The sequence below is a fragment of the Canis aureus genome, chromosome 5 (assembly GCF_053574225.1).
Source record: "Canis aureus isolate CA01 chromosome 5, VMU_Caureus_v.1.0, whole genome shotgun sequence".
Classification (NCBI taxonomy): Eukaryota; Metazoa; Chordata; class Mammalia; order Carnivora; family Canidae; genus Canis; species Canis aureus.
The window spans coordinates 72622660-72647173 of record NC_135615.1 but is presented as its reverse complement, the minus strand read 5'-3'; the positions used below and the strand labels follow the sequence as shown (position 1 = coordinate 72647173).

Sequence of the window (24514 nt, the reverse complement as noted above, 5' to 3'; positions counted from 1 at the left end):
GTCAATGGAGTGTGGGACTCGACTTGGGGTCATGAGTTTGAGCCTCATGTTGGGCATAGAGATTACTTAAAAAAAAAAAAAAAACAAACAGCAAAAAAGAAACATTAGTTTTCAGAATGTAAGTCATGAATTTAATCCAGAGTAGGTCAGATGTCATTTGTTTTTTAGTAGCTTATGTGAGTCGTCACGTGCCTACTTTCAAGATGTCTTTTTTGGCTTTGAAAATAACTACACAATTTTTAAAAATATTTTATTTATTTATTCATGAGAGACAGAGAGGCAGAGGCAGAGGGAGAAGCAGGCTCCATGCAGGGAGCCGGACGTGGGAATCGATCGCTGATCCCCAGGATCAGGCCCTGAGCTGAAGGCGGTGCTAAACCTCTGAGCCACCCGGGCTGCCCAAAAATAATTATTTTCACATAAATTTGACATCTTTCCCTTATGTGTCTTCCCCTAGAATTACAGGGTGTTGTGTGATTACACAATGAATACTCTAAGGTCCCATCCCTGAAATACCCAAAGGAACAACTCGGTCATCTTGCCTCAGGAGTTTTTGTTGCTATAAACAAGAGCTACTTTTCAGTTTATACTCACCTCAAAAAGATGACCTTGCATTTAGCCAGTGTAGTCTGTAGAGCTGGTTTCGGGTTACTTGTTAGGAATGTGGTATTTAGGGTAATAGATATTCAACCTACACTTGCTTCTCTAAAGAATGTAAGAATTGCCATGTTGGATCAGACTTGTGTCTCTTACTGACACTAAGAGACATATTGTGGATGATTATAATTACCTTCTCAGGTAAACTCAGAAGGTTAGAGAACATTCCTCTTGGGTTCCAAGGTGTGGAAGGGCTAAGGAGTAAAATATGAGTTCCCATTGAGGAAAGTATTAATCAAGTAGTTAGTCAACCACTTATTCAGAGTGTTGTAGAGAGGACTCAACCTTAGAGTAGAAGGTTAAAACTAGAAGCATCCTTCTAATTCTCCTCTTCTAATCCATTAATTTACTTAAGCTATTTTTAAAACTGTAAACCACTGTTTTAAAATAATAAATTCCATAAGTTTGTTACATGCTAAAGTTTGTACCTTTTAAATTCATTAAGTATGTAATAGTAGTGCTTGACTAGTGTCTTACAAATATTAGCTGTGATTATTTTCATTCAAGCTACATTTTTATGGTTCAAACTTTGAAAGATATCCATTGGTTCAGTTATTCTAGGATTTGATAGCATTTGTATGCTTTGTCATATCCTTTTTTGTCTTTTTCTATACTCCAAGATCCTAATTGTTTTGGTTCTGCTGGCATCCAGCTGAACCAGTCCATTTATTCTCTTTTTTATCGCTAGTTTTATTTTTTTATTTTTTAAAGATTTATGTATTTATTTATGATAGACATAGAGAGAGAGAGAGAGAGAGAGGCAGAGACACAGGAGGAGGGAGAAGCAGGCTCCATGCCGGGAGCCTGACGTGGGACTCCATCCCGGGACTCCAGGATCATGCCCTGGGCCAAAGGCAGGTGCTAAACAGCTGAGCCACCCAGGGATCCCCCCTAGTTTTATTTTTTTTAAAGGTTTATTTATTAGAGAGGGGGGAGGGGCAGAGGGAGAGAGTATTCTGAAGCAGACTCCCCCATGAGCTCAGAGTGCTGCAGGGCCTGATCCCAGGGCCCTGATATCATGACCTGAGCCAAAATCCAGAGTCGTCTGCTTAATTGACTGAGCTGCCTAGGTGCTCCCCATCCCCTAGTTTTAAACCTTTAATTTACAGAAGTTCAGATAGTGTACTGTAATATCTTACAGTTAATTTTTTTCTCTAGTATGTAACAATGTCATGCATATCTTTCCCTTCTTTAGTTCTGTAAGAGCAGATCTTGTCCTGTCCCTTTTCATATCCATCAAGCCCAATAACTGTGCCTGACGTGTAATAGAAACTACACGTAGTAAATATTGTGTAGTAGTAAATATTTGTTGAACTGGCCATAATGACAGGCAATAAGTTTAGCCTAACTTAACAAATTTATATCCCTTAATTTAGAAAAGTGGAAAATTCTGGAAGTCTTTGAGGGCAAGACCAGTAATTCACTGCACAAAAATTTATTACATGCTGTTATGTGCATGTAACAGATTTCCTTAGAAAGTTTTAGGTGGAGAGTTTTGTAAATTAAACTCTGATATTTAAAAATTTTATTTACTTCTGTGTCCTGGGTACTGAGCTAGGCATGAAGAAGAAAAGCAATCTTTGCTGTCCCAGGGTGTACTCTGCGTGGGGAGAGGCTGACAAAGTGGGGTAATGGTTATGAGAGGAGTGCTGCAGCAGGTTCCAAGGGAGCAAGAAGAACACAAGGTTAACATCTAGTCAAGGAAGTCACAGGCCTCCCTGTGAATGAACATTGTGTGTGTGTGTGTGTGTGTGTGTGTGTGTGTGTGTGTTTGGTATGTATTTTTAAAGATTTTATTTATTTATTTGACAGAGGGGATAAGCAGGGGGAGTGGCAGAGGGAGAGGGAGAGGGAGAGACAGGCTCCCCACTGATCAGGGAGCTCAATGTGGGGCTCCATCCCAGGATCCCAGGATCATGACCTGAGCTGAAGGCAGATGCTCAATTGAGTCAGCCACCCAGACACCCCGCCACACCACCACTTTTTAAGTAAACTCTATGCCCAACATGGGGCTTGAACTCATGACCCTGAGATTGGGAGTTGCATGTTCTACCAACTGAGCCAGCCAGGCATCCCAGGAAGTGATGTTTTAAATAAGTTATAGAAGTTTAGCAGTGACTAGCCAAAGAGGAAGAGAATTCTAGGTAGAGGAAACAACTGTGAAGGCTCAGGTGAGGAAATATTGAGAAACTGAAAACAATTCAGTGACAGGAGCCCACAGTGTGAGAGGAAGAACTATGAGAAATCAAGCTAGCACGGTGGACGGGGGATAGTTTTGGAGGATTCTGTAAGCACTGTTAAATGCTTACACTTTAATAGCAAAGAGAGTCCACTGAAGGATTCTGAAATGGGGAAATGGCCCATTTTAGTGGCCTTTAGTAAGATGACTTTGTCGATTCTGTAGATAATGGAGTGGAAAACAAGACCAGATATTAGGATATAGATGAGAAGCAGCTGGAAAAATTCAAGTAACAGTGTGTCATCTTAGGATATGGTGGTAGCAGCACAGATGGAAAATGGGGGGTGGTTAAAAGAGAAATATAGATGATAGAATGGATAGGATTAAAAAAAAATGAATGGATAGGATTTGGTAGTGGATTGGATTTAGAAAGAAAAGAATGAAAATGAAAGAATGAAACTCCCAAGTTTCTTGGGGTTTCTCAAGTCTTTAGTTTCTGACTTGAGAAAATGGGTAGAGGATAGTGCCATTTACAGAGGCAGGAAGCAGCAGGTTTATGAGAGAAAATGAGTTTAAGGTGCCTACAAAATAAATGTTAAGAGGCTTTTGGGTGCAGGAGGTATAGCATATAGCAGGAGGTATAACAAAGTTTGAATGTGAGAATCATAAAAGGCAGAAGCATACCTCTGATATGAGGAATTTAGTCAAAAACAAAAGTTGATTGAATCAATGTGTCAGTACCATGATAAACAGTGCTGTGGGAGACAAGCTTTTTAAAGAAGCAGCGCCTGCCCTTATAGAATTAAAAATGCCCCAAAAATTAAAAAACAAAAAAAGAAAAGCACCTCATGGAGAGTATAGTGCAGTTATGGAGATAGAGGTCTGTTCAGTCAACTATAATACAAAGCACAGTGTGATAATCATTAGAGGAGAGCTACAAACCAAATGTTAGGGGACTGAAGACAAGAAAATGGTTTGGCAGGGGCTTTGTGGAGGAGTGAGCTTTGAACTGAGCCTTGAAGGGAGAAGGAGACAAGAAGAGAGTTTGGGCTTAAGGAATAACAAAGGTATAGAAACCTGAATGTACATATTGTATGTGCAGAGTACAGGGGGAGGCTGGTATGGCTGGCAATTAAGATTCTTGGGGAATTACAGTTGTAGATGAAACTGGAAAACTATTTGGGGGCTAGATGAGGGAGTTTTGAGGACTGTGCTTAAGTATGCATATTATAGGAAAACAAATGCTGTGGCAGAGCTGAGATGTGGATTCAGTTGTTTGACTACCAATCACATACTCAAACATGCATCCACCAGGTGCCTACTCTGTTCAACATGTCCTAATCATCTCATGTATCTAAGTAAACACAGTGGCTCCTACCTATACTCTCTTAAGTGACTCCTTTCTTTGCAACCGTGAGGACTAACTGCAGCAGAATGTCCTGGGTCCCTCTGAGTTTTCATTAAAATTAGGATAATGCTTTGAATTACATTAGAGTCAAGGAGCATATGGTGCTGGACACTGGTATCCCCAACAAGTCTGCAAGGGAGATGTCAGGCAAAATCATCCCTCCATTCAGTCTGAGGCAAAGAGGTAGTAAGAAGTTCCTAGAGGTCGTGCAATTGGATTCAGTATTTATTAAACAATCATGTAATGCAAGTCATTCTTCTTCCTACACAGTTTATTTCAGTTAGCAGGTACTTATTAAGTAATTCACAAAGGACAGAGCACTTAATGAGGTGTAATGGCTGGTTGCATAGAAAATAGATGATTCCTACTTTCTTGGGGTTTATTTGGGATGGAACTAGTAGTGTGCTGTAAATCAGTTTTCCAGAAAACAACAACAACAACAATCTTGATTTGTAGTGCTTGCCAATTTCTGTGGTGTATAAACTCCCAGCATCACTGATTTCAAGCTACTAATTCGATGTCCCCAAACTTGGAGTTGGGAAGAGATGTGCACTATTGGTTCTCAAGAGCAGGCTCCAGGGTGCCTGGGTGGCTCTTTCAGTTAAGTAACTGCTTTTGGCTCTAGTCATGATCTCAGGGTCCTGGGATTGAGTCCCACATTGGGCTCTCTGCTCAGTGGGGAGTCTGCTTTTCCCTTTCCCTTTGTGGTCTCCCTCTCTCTTTCAAATAAATAAATGAAATCTTAAAAAAAAAAAAAAAAAAGAGAGAGAGAGAAAGAGAGCAAGCTCCAGTACAGCACTGGGTGAATCATATATACTAAGAAGCCCTAAATCAACAAGTGAGTACTAAGGCATTTCTGGAGAGATCAGAGCCTAGGTCAGCTGCTTCTCACAGTTCCCATCCTTTCAAAGGACCACGATCTTGGAATTGGTAGTCATAATTATCTTGGTGTTGCTTTCCTATGGTAGCCATCTTTTCATACCAAAGTCATTGATGCTTCTTGTTTCTGACAGCAGTCCAGCTATCTGACTTCATGTGAAAAATGGCTAATGCAGAAGTGAGTGTTCCAGTGGGGGATGTGGTTGTGGTACCCACTGAAGGAAATGAAGGAGAGAACCCTGAAGACACTAAAACCCAAGTGATCCTGCAGTTACAGCCTGTGCAGCAAGGGTAAGTTACTAGAGATTTGGAATTTGTGAAAAATTTGGGAGGTTTAAAGAGTGGGGAAATTATAACTGTATGATTGCTTAGCATGAGGGAACATTCAACATCAGTCTCTCAGAGCTGGCTAACATATTTATTAAGTATTATGTGCTATATTTGTCATTGTAATACGACAGTGAATCATGTCCTTGTCTCTCTCCCTCTTGTCTACTGTAAGCTCTTTGAGGATAAGTTACATGGTTCCTTCCTCTTATTTATCTACACTGTCTAGCACAGGGTCTTGGTACATGTTTACCAAAAGACAGTGTAGTTAGTCAGAGGAGGTTAGGCAAGGCAATTACAAAAGTTTTCCTATCAGAAGCAGTCTGGACTCTAAGAGATGGGCAAATTTTTTTTTAAGATTTTATTTATTTATTTATTTATTTATTCATTCATTCATTCATTCATTCATTCATTCGTGAGAGACACACAGAGAGAGAGGTAGAGACACAGGCAGAGGGGAGAAGCAGGCTCCATGCAGGGAGCCTAACGCGGGACTCGATCCTGGGTCCCCAGGATCCCGCCCTGGGCTGAAGGCGGCGCCAAACTGCCAAGCCACCAGGGCTGCCCGAGATGGGCAAATTAATCAAGCTTAGCTTATCAAAAAATATATATTAATGACCCTACTATTATCTAGGGTATTACAAAGCATTGGAAGAAATATAAATATAGCACATGGTTCCCACAATCATGGAGCCTGCAGTCTAGTTGTGCAAACCAAAATACATATATAAATTTTTTTTTAAAAAGATTTTATTTATTTATTCATGATAGTCACAGAGAGAGAGAGAGAGAGAGAGAGGCAGAGACACAGGCAGAGGGAGAAGCAGGCTCCATGCAGGGAGCCCGACGTGGGATTCGATCCTGGGTCTCCAGGATTGCTCCCCGGGCCAAAGGCAGGCGCTAAACCACTGCGCCACCCAGGGATCCCCCAAAATACATATATATAAATAAAGAGGTCACTTACTTGGCAAAAATCTAAAAAGTGCCAAGTATTATGGTTAGCAAGTAGCTTGAATTCAGAGGATCATTATGAATTTGAAAGAAGAGATAGGATCTTTTATTTATTTAGTTATTTTAAGATTTTATTTTTTTTATTTTTATTTTTTTATTTTTATTTTTTTATTTTTATTTATTTATGATAGTCACAGAGAGAGAAAGAGAGAGAGGCAGAGACACAGGCAGAGGGAGAAGCAGGCTCCATGCACCGGAAGCCCGATGTGGGATTCGATCCTGGGTCTCCAGGATCGCGCCCTGGGCCAAAGGCAGGCGCCAAACCGCTGCGCCACCCAGGGATCCCTATTTTAAGATTTTATTTACTTATTCATGAGAGACACAGAGAGAGGCAGAGAGAGAGAGAGAGACAGGAGAAGCAGGCTCAACGCAAGGAGCCCAATATGGGACTCCATCCCAGGACTCCGGGATCACGCCCTGAGCCTAAGGCAGAGGCTCATCCGCTGAGCCTCCCAGGCATCCCGAGATAGGATCTTTTAAATGGTATTGAAGTTTAAATAAGAATTAGATCTACAGGGCAGCCTGGATGGCTCAGCTGTCGTGATCCTGGAGACCCGGGATCGAGTCCCACGGTGGGCTCCCTGTGTAGAGCCTGCTTCTCCCTTTGCCTGTGTCTCTGCCTCTCTCTCTCTGTGTGTCTCTCATGAATAAATAAATAAAATCTTAAAAAAAAAAAAAGAATTAGATCTACAGAGAGGAGGGAGGGATATTTTATCTTCAATGTATGAAAGATTCTTTATACAGTTAGAAATGATCTTGGGGTTCCTGGCTGGCTCAGCCAGTAGAGCATGTGACTCTTGATCCTGGGGTTGTGAGTTTGAGCCCCGTGTTGGGTATAGAGATTACTTAAAGAAAGAAAGAAGAGGGGTGCCTGGGTGACTCAGTTGGCTAAGCATCCGGAGTCTTGATTTCAGCTCAGGTCTTGATCTCAGGGTTATGAGTTCAAGCCCTACATTGGGCTCCATTCCCAGTGTGGAGCTTACTTTAAACAAACAAACAAAAAAAAACAAAAGAGAGAGAGAGAGAGAAAATGTCCTTGGGCAAACACACAATTCAATCTCAATCTACTAAGTAACATACCTTGTTTTTTTGTTTGTTTGTTTGTTTGTTTTTAGTATAGGAAATTTGAAATATACCCTAAAATTTAAAAGATACTATAATGAACCCTTGTGTATACACCCATCACCCAACTTCAACAGTTATCAACACATGGCCAGTCTTATTTCATCTCTACATCTGCCTACCCCTAAGTTTTTTGAAGCAAATCCTAGACATTAGTATGTGTCTTGTAAAAGTAAGGATTTTTTAGTTTTTAAAATATAACCATAGTTTGCTGACATTTCTGAATATAGAAGGAAATATTCTAAGATCTGTAAGGGAAAGTTGACTTAAGTACTGATGGGGTGCCTGGCTGGCTCATTTGGACTGTACAATGCTTGATCTCAGGGTTGTGAATTCAAGCCCTACATTGGGTGGAGAGATGGCTTAAAAAAAATAGAATCTTAAGAAAAAATAATTACTGACATATAGTGGATACAGTGTTTAGAATTTTTATTGGCACCTAAAGATTATGCATGCTTATTTAAATTCACTTGTTTGGGAATTTCATTTGTTACCTACACACATATTCATAGTTGTTACCCTTTGAGAAAGGGTAATGAGGAAGAATTAGCAGAAGATTCTTTTGTGCATGGCAGCTTTATTTTCTCTTGGAGTCATTGTTTCTTCTATTTTTCCTAAAGTGCTCTAATTGTCACTTAATCCTAGTCCTCCTAGAGACAGAAAACACTTAGAGACTTAATTATTTTGAAGATCAGTTCCACTTGTTTTGTGTGTCTTTTTTATTTTCCAAATAATACTGCTTTTTTTTGGAAAAGTCTCATTGCTTGATTAGATTATAGGCATCTTTGTACAATACGTTGACTCCCCAATCTACTGTTTACTCTAAATTTGCCGTATGAGCTAATGAATACATTTTCAGGTCCTGAATTTTGAGATGGCTGCCAATCAATGCTCAGCTGATTTCTCTAGTTATATTTTATTTTGTTTTACTTATTTACTTATTTATTTATCTATTTAATTTATTTTAAGATTTTATTTATTCATGAGGGATACAGAGAGGGAGAGAGTAGAGACACAGGCAGAGGGAGAAACAGGCTCCATGCAGGGAGCCTGATGTGGGACTTGATCCTGGGACTCCAGGATCATGCCCTGGGCCAAAGGCAGGTGCTAAACCGCTGAGCTACCCAGGGATCCCCCATACTTATTTATTTTTTTGAGAGAGAGAACATGTGTGTGTACTTGCCCATGCAGGTGTGTGTTCAAGGCGGGGGGGGGGGGGGGGTGGCACAGAGAGAAAGAGAGAGAGAATCCCAAGCAGGCTGCACACTGAGTGTGGAGCCTGATACGGGGCTCAATCTTGAGACCCTGAGATCATGACCTGAGCTGAAATCATGAGTCAGACACTTAACTAACTGAGCCACCCAGGCACCCCAGGAAATTTTTTCTTGATAAAACCCTGTTTACTTACAAAAATATAGACTGTACCCCACTTCCCACCACAAGTGCAATTTACTGGCTGTTGAAATTATATATAAATAAGAATTTCTTCTTTTAAAGGATTTGCACATATTGGTCAATTTATTTTTTCTATTTTTTAAAGATTTTATTTATTTCTTCATGAGACACACAGAGAGAGGCAGAGACATAGGCAGAGGGAGAAGCGGACTCCTTGTAGGGAACCCACTGTGGGACTCTATCCCAGGACCCCGGGATCACGCCTTGAGCCAAAGGCAGATGCTCAACTGCTGAGCCACCCAGGCGTCCCCATATTGGTCAATTTAGAATGAGTTTACAGAACTTACTTAAAGCAGCGATTTCTCATGTTTATCATAACACTCATTCACTGACTAGCCCTTATTGGGTGCTTTGCTATGTTTTAGTTATATTCGATACACTAAACATACAAAATTGAGTAAATAAATAAGACATAATCTCTGCTCTCAGGGGCCTCTCAGACTATATCCAAGGGGAGGCAGACAGCTAAACAAACATATAATATTAAGTGTTATATGTGTTGTGACAAAGTGTAAAGTACAATTGGATCACAAAGGAGGATGTAGGTGATTATACTGGTGGAATATCAGGAAGGAAAAGTATCATAGAGGCTACTCATTAAAAAATAAATAGAGGGGCACCTGCTTGGCTCAGTCAGTAGAGCATGCAACTCTTTGTGGTTATAAGTTCAAGGCCCACATTAGGTGTAAAGATGACTTAAAAATAAAATCTTAAGAACAAACAAACAGGAAAGGATGTTCTGGGGAAAGCAGGAAGTGAGATCAAAGATAGAAGGTGTAAAAGAGGGATCCCTGGGTGGCGCAGCGGTTTGGCGCCTGCCTTTGGCCCAGGGCGCGATCCTGGAGACCCGGGATCGAATCCCACATCAGGCTCCCGGTGCATGGAGCCTGCTTCTCCCTCTGCCTATGTCTCTGCCTCTCTCTCTCTGTCTCTCTGTGACTATCATAAATAAATAAAAATTAAAAAAAAAATTTAAAAAAAGAAGGTGTAAAAGAAGATAATAATTCTGGGAGCCACAGATAATTTGGTATGACTGGGGCTTGGATTATAAAGTGAGGTTTAGGGAGAGTTGAAACCAGGGGCCAGATCTTGGAGCAACTTAAATATCTTATTAAGGATTTGGGGCTTTATTGTTACAGCAAGTAGAGGGTTCTTGGAAGGTTTTAAGGAGGGATTTATGTGATCACTCTGGTAGGAATACAGAAGATCCGTAGATGCAAGGAGACTAGTTCAGACTAGAGATGATGCAGCCTGAATTAAGGCAGTAGCAGTGGAAAAAGAGACAAGGAGGCTGGCTGGTGTTAAGGAGATACATCTGGTAGGATTTGGTGGCTGAGTATGTGGGAGTTGAGGAGGAGGAAGAGGGAGAAGTCTGATGTAATTCCCAGGCTTCTGTCTTAGGCTGTAAAGTACTGGTGGTGCCACTAACAAGCATAGGAAATAGAAGAATGGTTTAGGAGAGGGAAGAGAACTTGGTCATTTTATTTTAATTTTTAATTTTTTAAAGATTTTAATTATTCATGAGAGACACACAGAGAGAGGCAGACATAGGCAGAAGGAGAAGCAGGCTCCCTGTGGGGAGCCTGAGGTGGGACTCAATCCAGGGACCCTGAGCCAAGAAAGACACTCATCCACTGAGCCACCCAGGCATCCTGAGAACTTGGTCATTTTAGACATAATGAATTCAGCAAAGTCCTTTGGGACATCCAAATGCATTTATTTATTTAGCAGTTAACTGTATCCTGGTGTGAAATTCAGAGAAGAGGTCTGTGCTAGGGATGTCACCATGGGAGTGAGTGATCACTGATATAAGAGATATTTATTCAGGCAGTGCTTTCAAATAACAAGATGCAATGGTTAATACATTAACTTTATTATAGAAATTAAACATAGGTTGTTAGTGTATTAGGTTATCTGAGCCCATTTCTTAGAAGGTAGAAATATTTATTTATTTATTTATTTATTTATTTATTTATTTATTTATTTATAGAGGGATAGATGGGGATGAGGAGAGGGAAAGTAAGAAAATCTTAAGCAGGCTCCATGCCCAGTGCAGAGACTGATGTGGGGCTTATCTCACGACTCTGATATCATGACCTGAGTTAACAGTCAAGAGTCTGACGCTTAACCAACTGAGCCACCCAAGCACCACAGAAGATAGAAACATTTTAGAGAGACTTTCCCTAAGTGATATTTATTTATTTATTTATTTATTTATTTATTTATTTATAAAGATTTTATTTTATTTATTCATGAGAGACAAGAGAGAGACTGGCAGAGACATTGACAGAGGGAAAAGCAGGCTCCATGCATGGAGCCGGACGTGGAACCCGATCCCAGGACTCCAGGATCAGGACCTGGGCCAAAGGCAGGCACTAAACCACTGAGCCACCCAGGGATCTCCACTCTCTCTCTTTTCAACTAGGCTTTGCTCATGTCAATAGTTTGGTTATGATGCTTTGAAAAATACTAAAGTGCTAAAAAAGACTAAAGTGTCTAGATTCCAACAAAGGACATCAGCTTCTATGGCCAGTGGGTTCTTCCTGTCTTGAAGTATCCAACAGTATTACTTTTAAGTCTTGTTTGGTTAATTCTATAATATAACTTAATCTTATACTTGAAGCAACATTTTATGTCACAAGCATTTAAAGTTATGAAGGCAAAAGTCTGTTGTAAACAGTAACAAGTGGTGATGTAAAGACAGTAGCAAGAGGAACTTTCCTTTGAAATTAGGAAAGTTGTTGGATTCATGTCCATGGCATAGCTGCTAAGCAGTCCTGGGCAGTTTGGAGTTTAAATACAATGGGGAATTAGTCAAAGCACTAACATAGTTGTAAAGTATATTTATTTTATTCCTTTTGAGATAGATTATAACAAATTTCTTAACCCCATGCTGTGAATATTAATTTTTTCATGATTTATGTAGTTTGTTTATCGATGGACACTTTTACAACAGGATTTATGAACCTGGGTCCGAGAACAACACGGCAGTTGTAGCAGTAGAAACTCACACAATTCACAAAATTGAGGAAGGGATTGGTAAGTCTTTTTGTTACTCCAGTATCTTTGACCTTAGCTTTCTTACTTGAGATTTCATCCCTTTTGTGCCTTACAGTTTTTCCCCCTAACCCATATGCCCTACCAATAATAATGCAGCCATCAATTTGACGGTAGTGCATCTAGAGACACTACTAAGATGCTAGAGCTGTCAGTTGATTGTTTAACATCAGTTTGCTAGGGTGCTGAAAAGATCTTCATCTACAAAAATTCCACAAAGAAATTGGAACCTCAAGGTTGATCCTGTCATTAGGGAAGTTGTTGATGAGAACTTAGGATGTGTTGATTGGAAAGCAGTCAGTGTAAAGAAACTGAAAAAAAAAAAACAACTTTGAAATTAGACAAACCTGGGTTTATTTATTTATTTTTTTAAAGATGTATTTATTCACAGAGAGAGAGAGGTACAGAGACACAGGCAGAGGGAGAAGCAGGCTTCATGTAGGGAGCCTGATGTGGGACTCCATCCCCAGTCTCCAGGATCACACCCTGGGCTGAAGGTGGCGCTAAACCGCTGAGCCTCTGGGGCTGCCCTACAAACCTGAGTTTAAATCCTACTTTCTCACTTCTTAGTTGTGTGTCCTTGGGAAAGTCACTTCACCTTTCTGAGTCCCACCTATATACGTTGAAAACAGTCATTGCCTCACAGGATTGTTGTAAAAACAAAATAAAATTAAGCATGTAAAAGTACATAGGACTGTGTCTGGCACATAGTGTGAGCTTCGTAAGAGAGTTGTTTTGTCACATTTTTCCATAAGATTCCAAAACATTCTCAGCCAATGTAAACTGTTAGCTCCTCAGAGGAACCAAGAGATAAGACATTTTGAATTAAGCTTTTGAGGAAAAGTGTTCAATAAATAACTAAAAATTTTTTTTCTATTTTCAGATGCAAGCACTATAGAAGCAAATGAGGATATGGAAATTGCTTACCCCATAACTTGTGGGGAGAGCAAAGCCATTCTCCTCTGGAAGAAGTTTGTATGTCCAGGAATAAATGTGAAATGTGTCAAGGTAATTGTCTTTTCTCCTTATTGGGGTATATTTGGGGGCTCCTTATTTTCAAAGAGTATAGTTTCACTGCCTCTTCTCTCTTATATATCATATCAATGTTTTCAGTTTTGTGGCTATAATCCCATGGTGTCACAGAAAAACATAAGGACTTTGGAGTGAAATTGACCTGGGTTCAAGTCCCATGCAGAATACAGGTTTTTTGAGAGCTGAGAACTTGTTTGTCTTGCTCACTGCCATATCCCCAGCACTTAGAATGATGCTTGGCATATTTATCAATAAATGTTTGTTGAATGAATAAATGGAGTCCCATCTGTATGACTGGGTGACCTTGAACAAGATAATATTTCAGAGGCTCATGTTAAAATATGCATAGTCACATACACTGTAAGGTTGCTAGCAGATGAAATGAGATAACATATGTAAAATGCCTAATAGAAGTGTACATTATAGTAGAGTTTATTGAAAATTATTACTAATAAAAACAAATTTTCATGAGAGCACAAAGTAGAAATAATTGCTTATTCTGTCTCTGTTGGTAGCCACTGTACCATCAGTGGCATCATCCTAGAATCTTTAAGAATTATAGAGTTTTGAGGCTCTGCATTGATAGTGGTGTCTATGGTACTTATTCTTTCCACCACATCTTGTCATCAGGGCTGGGTAGATTACTTCAGTTTATTTAAACAGCCTCTGCAATGTTGGACCCAAGTGCCTGATTTAGGGCATAAATGGATTCAGATGCTAATCAGTGTATTAATCTCTGATCTTCCTCCTGTCATATGTAGCTTTGTACCAGGACAGGGCACTGTGCCCAGAGAAGGATCATCTTCTCTGGCACAGCAGGGCAGGAGGCTGGAAGATACAAGGCTATGACTTAAGATGTCATCTGGGTATTTTTTGTACGTAACAAGTAGAGTTACCTTTCTTTCCCTCTTGGCCTAAGTTGACCCTGGGTTAATTTGGACTTTTCTTTTTACCTTAGTTCAATGATCAGTTGATCAGTCCCAAGCATTTTGTTCATCTGGCTGGCAAGTCCACCCTAAAGGACTGGAAGAGAGCCATTCGTCTGGGTGGAATCATGCTCAGGTGAGCTTTAGTAACAAGCACTTACCAGGGTGCCTGCCTGGTTCAGTCGGAAGAGTATGCAACTCTTGATCTCAGAGCCCCACATTGAGTGTAGAGTTTGCCAAAAATAAATAAATTTAAAAAACAACAAGCACATACCTTTTCTGTTTTTCGTTTTTTTAAAAGATTTACTTGTTTTAGAAGGGAGAGCGTGGGGTGGGGAGAGAAAAAGAATCTTTTTTTCTTTATTAAGATTTATTTATTTTATTTTATTTTATTTAAAAGATTTTATATGTTTATTCATGAGAGAGACAGAGAGAGAGGCAGAGACACAGGCAGAGGGAGAAGCAGGCTCTCTGTGGGAAGTCTGATATGGGACTCAATCCCCATACTCGGGGTCACTCCCTGAGCCAAAGGCAGATGCTCAACTACTGAGCCACCAGGCATCCCTTATTTGTTTATTTTAGAGAAAGAGAGCACAGGAGCAGGATGGACAGAGGGAGAAAAAAAATCTCAAGCAGACTCCATGCTGAGTGGAGCTGGTCCCAGGGCTTGATCTCATGATCAACGACCTGAGTTTAAACCAAGAGTCAGATGCTTTTGCCACCCAGGCACTCCTGGAAAGAGTCTTAAGTAGACTCTGCGGGGAGCATGGAGCCAGATGCAGGGTTCGATATCACTACCCTGAGATCTCCACCTGAGCCGAAACCAAGCTGAAACCAAGAGTCAAATGCTTAACCAACTGCACCACCCAGGTGCCCCTCAGCATATACCTTTCAACTAACTTTGGGGGACTTAGTCATGGTAGAATACAAATAATTCCATATTTTTTCTTTAATTTGAAAATTTTATTGCCTCTGAAGAATTGGCTTGGCAATCTGTCTATTGACCTTCATCAACTAGTTCTTAAAATTCTTTTTATTTTTTATTTATTTTTTTTAGTTCTTAAAATTCTTATTAGAAAAGGAAGATTGAATTAAATTAACTCTTCCCAGCACGTAGGGCAAATTTTTCTGATGTCAGGATGTTAGGATCCTTTCTTGGTGGAGAAGTTCAGGAATAGATGACAGTCCTACTTGAGATCACCAAGCATAGGCAGGGCTAAACCTGCTGCTGAGTAAGTGTGCCAACCATGAAGTGTGGGCTGACCGACAAGTTCTGTGATAATCTGGTAAAATAGAGAGTGCTATTGATAAGTAACTCATACTCAGTGAATGCAATCCTTGCCTTCATTGTACCACAGAAATAAACTTCAGAATGTGTAATACCCTCATCCCCATCTCTTTATGCAACAAGCTTATTGTAACTTTACCCCCTCTGGTGAAGATTAACATTAATTAGTATTCTTTGAGCACTCACCTATTGATAGAAATTTTTAAATGTGGCCAGGAATGGAAAGTTGCCCACAGAACATGTATCAACAGCCATAAGAGCATCCTACCCTTTGTCTTTAATTCTTTTTAAGGAATCTCCTAAGAAAAATCTGTAGTGCTTATAGAGATTCAGATACAGAGGTGTTCATGCAGGGGTGCCTGGGTGGCCCAGTTGTTAAGCACTTGGCCTTCAACTCAGGTCATGAACCCAGGGTCCTGGGATTGGGTCCTGGGATGGAGCCCCATATTAGGCTCCCTGCTCAGCTGGTTGTCTACTTCTCCCTCTGCTCCTCACTCCGCTCCTGCTCTCTCTCTCAAATAAATAAATAAAATCTTAAAAAAAAAAAAAAAAAAAAAAAAGATGTTCATTGCAACATTGTTGAAAATTATGGTCTGCTTTAGGGACACCTGAGTGGCTAAATCAGTTAAGCATCTGCCTTTGGCATAGGTTGTGATGCCAGGGTAACCGTAGGGAGCCTGCTTCTACCTCTCCCTCCGTCCCTCCCCCTATTTGTGCTTGATTTTTTTTCTCTCTCTCTCAGATAAATAAAATATTTTAGAAAAAGAAAAGATAGGGGTGCCTGGGTGGCTCAGTCAGTTAAGTGTCTGCCTTTGGCTAAGGTCACGATCCTAAGGCCCTGGGATCAAGCCCCATCAGGCTTCCTGCTTGGTAAAATGCCCACTTCTACCTCTCCATCTGCTGCTCCCCCTGCTTGTGGGTGTGCGCTTTCTCTCTCTTACTCTCTTTGTCAAATAAAATCTTTCAAAAAAATAAATTTATGGCTTATCTAAATATATATGATGTCATTTCTAAAGAGATTTTACATGGAAAAATGCTTATGATGTAAAGAAAGAAAGAAAAAAATATAAAATTGGGGGTGCCTGGTGGCTTCGTAGAGCATGCAACTCTTAATTTGGGGTTTGTGAGTTCAACCCCTCCCCATGCTGGGTGTAGAACTCACTTATATAGTTATATATATATATATATATATATATATATATATAAAATCTTAAAAAAAAAGGGGGGGGGGCAGCCCCTGTGACACAGCAGTTTAGCACCGCCTGCAGCCCAGGGCGTGTTCCTGGAGACCCTGGATCGAGTCCCACGTTGGGCTCTCTATAAGGTGCCTGCTTCTTCCTCTGCCTGTGTCTCTGCTTCTCTCTCTCTCTATGAATAAATAAATAAAAAATCTTAAAATATATATATATATATACACACACACACACATATATGCACACACAGATATCCAAAGGGGCACCTGGATGGCTCCATTGGTTAAGTGTCTGACTCCTACTTTCAGCTTGGGTCTTGATCTCAGGGTCGTGAGTTTACGTGAGTTCAAAATATATAATATTTGTATATATTATATATTACATATATACTGTATATATATATTACAGTATAATTTTATCTTATTTTATTTTATTATTATTATTTTTAAAAGATTTTATTTATTTATTCACAAAGAGACACAGAGAGAGAGAGGCAGAGACACAGGCAGAGGGAGAAGCAGACTCCATGCAGGGAGCCCGACATGGAACTTGATCCCAGGACTCCAGGATCATGCCCTGGGACAAAGGCAGGCTCTAAACTGCTGAGCTACCCAGGGATCCCCTACAGTGTGATTTTAGACTGTAGACACACATATATGTACTTAAAATTTAATGGAAGAAAATACGCCAAAATATTAATGTTATCTCTGTGTTGGATTTTTTTAAAGGGCAGCAGTTTTCTTTATAGTTTTCTGTATTTTTCACAGAAACCATTAATTTTTCTTCACATATTATTTTATTTTATTTTTATTTTATTTTATTTTTTTTTAATTTTTTTTTTTAATTTTTATTTATTTATGATAGTCACAGAGAGAGAGAGAGAGGCAGAGACACAGGCAGAGGGAGAAGCAGGCTCCATGCACCAGGAGCCCGATGTGGGATTCGATCCCGGATCTCCAGGATCGCGCCCTGGGCCAAAGGCAGGCGCCAAACCGCTGCGCCACCCAGGGATCCCTTCACATATTATTTTAATAGACACATTAAAAATTATTTTAGATGACTTGTATGTAGAAATCAGTAGTTGAATAAGATTGGTAAGGAGTACTTTTAACTTTCATTGTTGTTATTCTTGGCCTGTTCTTTTTCCCAGAAAAACAAGCACATGCCAACTTTCCCCAAATGTAAGAAGGAATCAATGCCTGAAAGGTCTTTAGTGAAAGCCAAGTAACATAACATAGAGTTTACTATAATGAAAATACCCCAAGGTTTTGCTCATGGCCTATAATAACAATGTCTTGTGAATCTAGTTATAAGGGCATTTTATAGTGGGGGTATAGTATAATCAACTTGCTATGTATTTATAGAGTTGTTTTATATTTTTTTATTTTTATTATTTTATTTTATTTTATTTTATTTTATTTTATTTTATTTTATTTTATTTTATTTTATTTTTTTAATTAAGGAAAGGAATGTGCTCAAGTTTTATGTCTTCAGTAGCAGCAACAGATATTGCTGGTCTAGGAATACTAATACATCAGAATCCCATCATAAAATTCTTATTCCCGTGTAGCATTTCTCAGTTGTGCTGGGATATATGAATTAGTCTTTTCCCATTTGGGTTTGGTTTCAGTGAGATTCTACAGGGACACTCAGATATTGTCAGGAGTGTGTCCCTAACTAAAGCTTGGTGATAATGGGAAATGAGAGAATACTCATTATGAACACACTAGGGAGGATAGAGGAATACATGTAAATGTGGGCAGGATCAAAATTTTATAATCCCGATTAGAATTTTTGCGACCTAATGACTTTTAATGACATTAGGTTTCACTCATCTATGGAGTAGATGCAGTAACTTTGTTTCTATTTGTCCTAGAGGCCTAGTTCCATCTAGATGTAGTGCAGGCTGAACTAGTACTTTTTGTCTCCTTTACACAGGAAAATGATGGACTCTGGACAGATTGACTTTTACCAACATGACAAGGTTTGCTCCAATACCTGCAGAAGCACCAAATTTGACCTTCTGATCAGCAGTGCAAGAGCTCCAGTGCCAGGACAGCAGACAAGTGTGGTGCAGACACCCACTTCGGCCGATGGTAGGGGGTAGGAAACCACCTGAAACCCGAGTGTTTTTTAGTAACACATTTCCCCTTCTCCTTTGTGTTTCTTAATTTTAATTCTCATGAGCACTGATGTCCCTGTAAGGTATGCTAATCTTGGGTGCAATTCCGTACTTTAGAAACAGATCTCTTTGTTTTCTCCCAGATGATTCCTATTGGCCATACTTCCTTACTTGTTTCTTTCTAACTATGCATGATAAACATAAGAAAGATGGTTCAGAGATGCTTGGGTGGCTCAGTCAGTTAAGCGTCCGACTCTTGATTTTAGCTCAGGTCATAATCTCAGGGTTGTGAGATCAACCTCCATGTCAGGCCCTGTGCTGGGTGTGGAGGCTGCTTAAGATTCTCTCTCTCTCTCTCTCTCTCTTTCTTTCTCTTTCTTTCTCTTTCTCCTGCCCCTTCCCTGTGTGTGTGTGTGTGTGTGTGTGTACATGCATTCTCTCTGTCTCTCAAAAGAAAGAAAGATGGTTCTGTGGTTATTTTTTTTTATTATTATTATTTTTATTTATTTATGATAGTCACACAGAGAGAGAGAGAGAGAGAGAGGCAGAGACATAGGTAGAGGGAGAAGCAGGCTCCATGCACCGGGAGCCTGACGTGGAATTCGATCCTGGGTCTCCAGGATCACGCCCTGGGCCAAAGGCAGGCGCTAAACCGCTGCGCCACCCAGGGATCCCTGGTTCTGTGGTTATTATGTTTATTCAGTGATCTCATTTTGGTGCTACTTGGCATACCTTTGAAATTAGATTGTTTTGAAAATCCTTTGTTCTGGGATCCCTGGGTGGCTCAGCGGTTTAGTGCCTGCCTTTGGCCCAGGGCGTGATCCTGGACTCCCCAGGATCGAGTCCCACATCGGGCTCTCTGCATGGAGCTTGCTTCTCCCTCTGTTTGTATCTCTCTCTCTCTCTCTCTCTCATAAATAAATAAATAAAATCTTAAAAAAAAAAAGAAAATCCTTTGTTCTGCTGGTGGTCAAGGCAGGAGGGTAGATTAGAATGGTGAATGGTTTTCAACTGTTGAGCTGAGATGTATCAAAGATAATGTATGGCTGGCTGGACTAGCTTCTGGAGACTGCGGTAAGGCTCAAAGAGCTCTGCTTGGAAGGGATCCATATATCCAAGTTGAGGCTTCCTCACAAATGAGGCAGGATGGGCATACGCTTAATTTCAGTATTGTTGACCTTGGGACTAAGCTCTCTGCCCTGCTCTAGGAAAGATGGAGCTACATGGGATAATTATTAAGGATTCAGTTAGTCCAGGGGCACCAGTTGGCTCAATTGGAAGAATGTGCAACTCTTGATCTCAAGGTCATGAGTTCAAGTCCCATATTGGGTGTAGAGGTTACATAAATAAGTAAATAAACTTTAAATAAAGATTCAGTTAAAAAAAAAAAAAAAAGATTCAGTTAGTCCAGCTGAAGACTTAACACAGTTAAGATTCTTATCTCAACTACTTCCAGAAGGCTTATAACTATGCCTGATGGTCACAAGGATACTAACAGATGTATGGGAAATAACATGTTTTAAAAATGACGTCTCGGGATCCCTGGGTGGCGCAGCGGTTTGGCGCCTGCCTTTGGCCCAGGGCGCGATCCTGGAGACCCGGGATCGAATCCCACGTCGGGCTCCCGGTGCATGGAGCCTGCTTCTCCCTCTGCCTCTCTCTCTCTCTCTCTGTGACTATCATAAATAAATAAAAATTAAAAAAAATAATAAAATAAAAATAAAAATAAAAATGACGTCTCAAGGTTTCTTTTGGTCAGCCCTAATATTCTATAAGTAACCACTGGGTGAGCAGAAGCCTAATCTCCTGGAACCTAAGTTCCCTTCAGGAGAGTATTAAATATCTAGCAGATTGAATTTTTGTGAGTCTTTCACTTAAAAAGTAAGAAATGCTATGAAATTTTTTACTTCTTTTATTTGCTGAAACTCCTTTAGTTGATTATCAGTATTATTTTTTTGCTTGATTATTAATATCCTCCAGAATGTGGAGTCCACACTCATCTATATATCTATCTGGATCAGTTTGATATGTCTCAATTCTCTTTGTTTAAAATCTTAATGTATGAGGGGTGCCTGGCTGGCTCAGTCAAAAGAGCACATGACTTCTGATCTCAGGGTCATGAGTTTGAGCCTCATGTTGAGTGGAAAGATTACTTAAGAAAATAATAAACTAAAATCTTAATACACTTTTTAAAAAAGATTTTATTTATTCGTGAGAGACACAGAGAGAGGCAGAGACATAGACAGAGGGAGAAGCAGGCTCCCTGTGGGGAGCCTGATGTGGGACTTGATCTGGGGACCCCAGGATGGCGCCCTGAGCCAAAGGCAGACAGACACTCAACCACTGAACTACCCAGGCATCCCAATACACAATATTAATAGGAAAAGTTCTTTTCTTCTGTGAATCTATTATTCTTGGGTCTCTTATATGATTTTTTTAGGTCTCATTTCTCTTGCTTTCTCTTACATAGCCTGATAAATAAGCTATATAGCAACTTCTGATAGTCTAGATGGTTAGTATCAAATATGCTTGTAGTAGGGCTGTTGGCTAAGCTCCATACTTTTCTCTTAAATTATTTCAGGCCCTCTTCATCCTCACTAAGTCTGGGCAGATAGCCTGGCAATCATGCTCACCTTCAGTTTTTTTTAAAAAAAACGCTTGCTCAGGAAGCAGATTGCTCTTTTGTGATTTTATAAGTTATCTTTCACTTTCTTTTAAGAGTAAGAAGAAAGCATTTTCTTTTGAAAGAAGGTTTTCTTTAGAAAATCTGATATTCGTCCTGGCTTACCAAAGATTCTAGTTTTTACTATATGGACCTCAAGGCAAGAAGGCCAGAATGTTAAAATAATAGGGTCTCTTTAGCTGTATGAGAAAAAGGATCGCTATGACTTTTTCATGAAATTCACTGGCTTTACCTCTGATGGACTGCTTTTAGGTAGTATCACACAGATTGCCATCTCGGAAGAGAGCATGGAAGAGGCAGGGCTGGAATGGAACTCCGCTCTCACTGCTGCTGTCACCATGGCTACAGAGGAGGGTGTGAAGAAAGACTCAGAGGAAATTTCAGGTACTTTTCTATGTGGCTCAGATATCTTGCAGGGTTTTGTTACTCTTCTCACCATTATGATTAGGGACACAATAGGTCTCTTAATTACTTTTGCTGATTTTTCTCATGCATATTGATTTAATTGTAGCTACAAACATTTTATTATAATCCATGCCACAACAGCCATGCACAGTCACATTTTACATAGGAAAAAAATTGAGATTCGAAACGGTTCAGCAGCTTGCCTAAGACCAGTCACCCAACCAATAGTATCAGAGCCAAATTCAGCTGTTTGACTCTGTAGTCAGTGCTTTTCATCCTGTTTAACTGCCTCCAACTTTGGAACATTTCTTAGATAAACCAAGCTGCAAGATGTTAAAAGAAAAAAATTAGGTAGCAGGTGGTGTAGAGGATGGTGATTCATGATGATTCACTTAGAGGGGACCAGGAAAGGTTTCACATTATCCTCCATTCATTAATTCACTTGAAAAATATTTATTGTTGCCTATTTTTAGTTGGCACTGTTGTCAACATAGATGAAAAGACAGCCTCTGCCCTTAGGGAGCTTATAATCCCACCTATTCAACTGTTTTACTTTATCTTGTAAGTATAAGACTAGAGAGAGTATGGTTGATCCTTGAACAATGTGATGGTTTGGGGCACCAACCTCCTGTACAGTTGAAAATCCGAGTGTGGGACGCTAGGGTGGTTCAGCAATTGAGCATCTGCCTTTGGCTCAGGTTGTGATCCCGTGGTCCTAGGATTGAGTCCCACCAAATCGGGTTCCCTGCATGGAGCCTGCTTCCCCCTCTGCCTATGTCTCTGTCTCTGTCTCTCTCTCTCTCTCTCTGTGTCTCTCATGAATAAATAAATAAAATCTTAAAAAAAAAAAAGGAAAAAAGAAAATCCGAGTGTAACTTGACCCCCCTGCCCCCCCCAAAACTTAAGTACAAGCCTTATCGATAACATAGTCGATTAACATACTTTGTATGTTATATGTATTATATACTGTAGTCTTACAATAAATTAAACTAGAGAAAAGAAAATGTTAATAAGAAAGTCGTAAGATATGGGCAGCCCAGGTGGCTCAGCGGTTTAGTGCCGCCTTCAGCCCGGCGTGATCCTGGAGACCTGGGATCGAGTCCCACGTCGGGTTCCCTGCATGGAGCCTGCTTCTCCCTCTGCCTGTGTCTCTGGCTTCTCTCTTTGTGTTTCTCATGAATAAATAAGTAAAATCTTTAAAAAAAAAAAAAAAGAAAAAAGAAAGTCATAAGATAAATTTACATCACTAGACTGTATTTATTGAAAAAAATCTGTATATAAGTGGACCTTCACAGTTCACACTATGTTGTACAAGGCTTACCTGTATATCTCTAACTTAATGTATTTATTATTTAACTTTTAAGATATTAAATACTATTAAATTTTAAATTAAATGATTTAAATAAATAATACTTAGTATTTATTTAATATATTTTTTAAAGATTTTATTTATTTATTCATGAGAGACACACATAGAGAGAGAGGCAGAGACACAGGCAGAGGGAGAAGCAGGCTCCATGCAGGGAACCCGACATGAGACTTGATCCCAGGTCTTCAGGATCAGGCCCTAGGCCAAAGGCAGCACTAAACCGCTGAACCACGCAGGCTGCCCTTATTTAATATCTTTATTGGAGGAAGATAACCCACTCCCTGTAGCCAAAGCCATGACAAATTTAGGCAATTACCTCAAGTCCCTATGATGCTGAAGAGGCCAAATAATTGGGTACCAACTTAGAGGGGCAGCTAGTATTCCAAAAGCTTCTTCCTTTTTCCCAGAAATGGCTCAACAAGAAATCATTTCAGATTAAAATAATTTCAAGTTTAACTTGTAGAGATGTGCCTAAGTACCGTAGCATCTCTTATTTACCTTCTGTCTTATCTCTCTTGTGTCAGAGGACACTTTGATGTTCTGGAAAGGAATAGCTGATGTAGGGCTGATGGAAGAGGTTGTCTGCAATATACAGAAGGAAATAGAGGAGCTACTCAGGGGAGTTCAGCAGCGGCTCATTCAGGCTCCCTTCCAGGTAACAGGTAAGTGCCCTAATTCTAACAACAGTGGTCATTATTGAACACTAACAACTGTAAGCAGATCCTGTTAGCCTCATGAAAACACTGGGGTATTATTATCCCCATTTTAGAGATTAGGAAACGAAGGTTCGTACAAGTTGTTTTTTTTTTTAGTGTTATGTGCTGCCGAAGCGAGCACAGGTTCGTACAAGTTAAGTTACTTGTTCAGAGTTCATAAGAAGGTTTTGAACTCAAGTCTGGTCATACTTTTTCCACAGGTAATTTTTACTTTTATAAATGGTGCCAGAAAGGAGGCTTTCTCTCTCTGTTACATATATATAGATAGAGTCTGAAAATTGGAGAAAGCTACCTGGTTTTAGACAAGCCTCATATTCTGTCAGTTTAGGGTTTCCAGAACTATTATTTGCACTTACAGCTGTGTCTGAATACCCTTTGGGTACTTCCTGCTATGCATAATGTAAAAGGATATTCTAATCATCTGATACAAAAGGGTCATGATAATGGGGCGCCTGGTTGGCTCAGTTGGTGGAGCATGTGACTCTTAATCTTGGGGTCATGAGTTTGAGCCCCACATTGGGGGTAGAGTGTATTTAAAAAAAAAAGTCATAATAATATCTCATAAGGGGGATCCCTGGGTGGCGCAGTGGTTTAGCGCCTGCCTTTGGCCCAGGGCGCGATCCTGGAGACCCGGGATCGAATCCCACGTCGGGCTCCCGGTGCATGGAGCCTGCTTCTCCCTCTG

General features: G+C 40.1%; 1 protein-coding gene and 1 non-coding gene across 8 annotated transcripts in view; one reads left to right on the top strand and one right to left on the bottom strand.

Moving 5' to 3' along the window:
• The window catches only part of GMEB1 (glucocorticoid modulatory element binding protein 1), a 37493-nt gene that overhangs the window by 2831 nt on the left and 10148 nt on the right, over window positions 1-24514 (top strand). For 3 of the 7 annotated variants that reach the window (XM_077898856.1, XM_077898859.1, XM_077898855.1), the window contains exons 2-8: window positions 5258-5414; window positions 11965-12077; window positions 12979-13103; window positions 14086-14189; window positions 18473-18630; window positions 21592-21723; window positions 23638-23775. In XM_077898856.1, the coding sequence (XP_077754982.1) occupies window positions 5287-5414; window positions 11965-12077; window positions 12979-13103; window positions 14086-14189; window positions 18473-18630; window positions 21592-21723; window positions 23638-23775 (898 nt within the window). In that variant the 5' untranslated portion in view covers window positions 5258-5286. The remainder of the gene's footprint in view (window positions 1-5257; window positions 5415-11964; window positions 12078-12978; window positions 13104-14085; window positions 14190-18472; window positions 18631-21591; window positions 21724-23637; window positions 23776-24514) is intronic. The other 4 variants (XM_077898857.1, XM_077898860.1, XM_077898858.1 and 1 more) reach the window with 2 other exon arrangements.
• Window positions 2656-2728, bottom strand: TRNAG-CCC (transfer RNA glycine (anticodon CCC)). Its single transcript has one exon. It is a non-coding gene; the product is annotated as a tRNA-Gly (tRNA).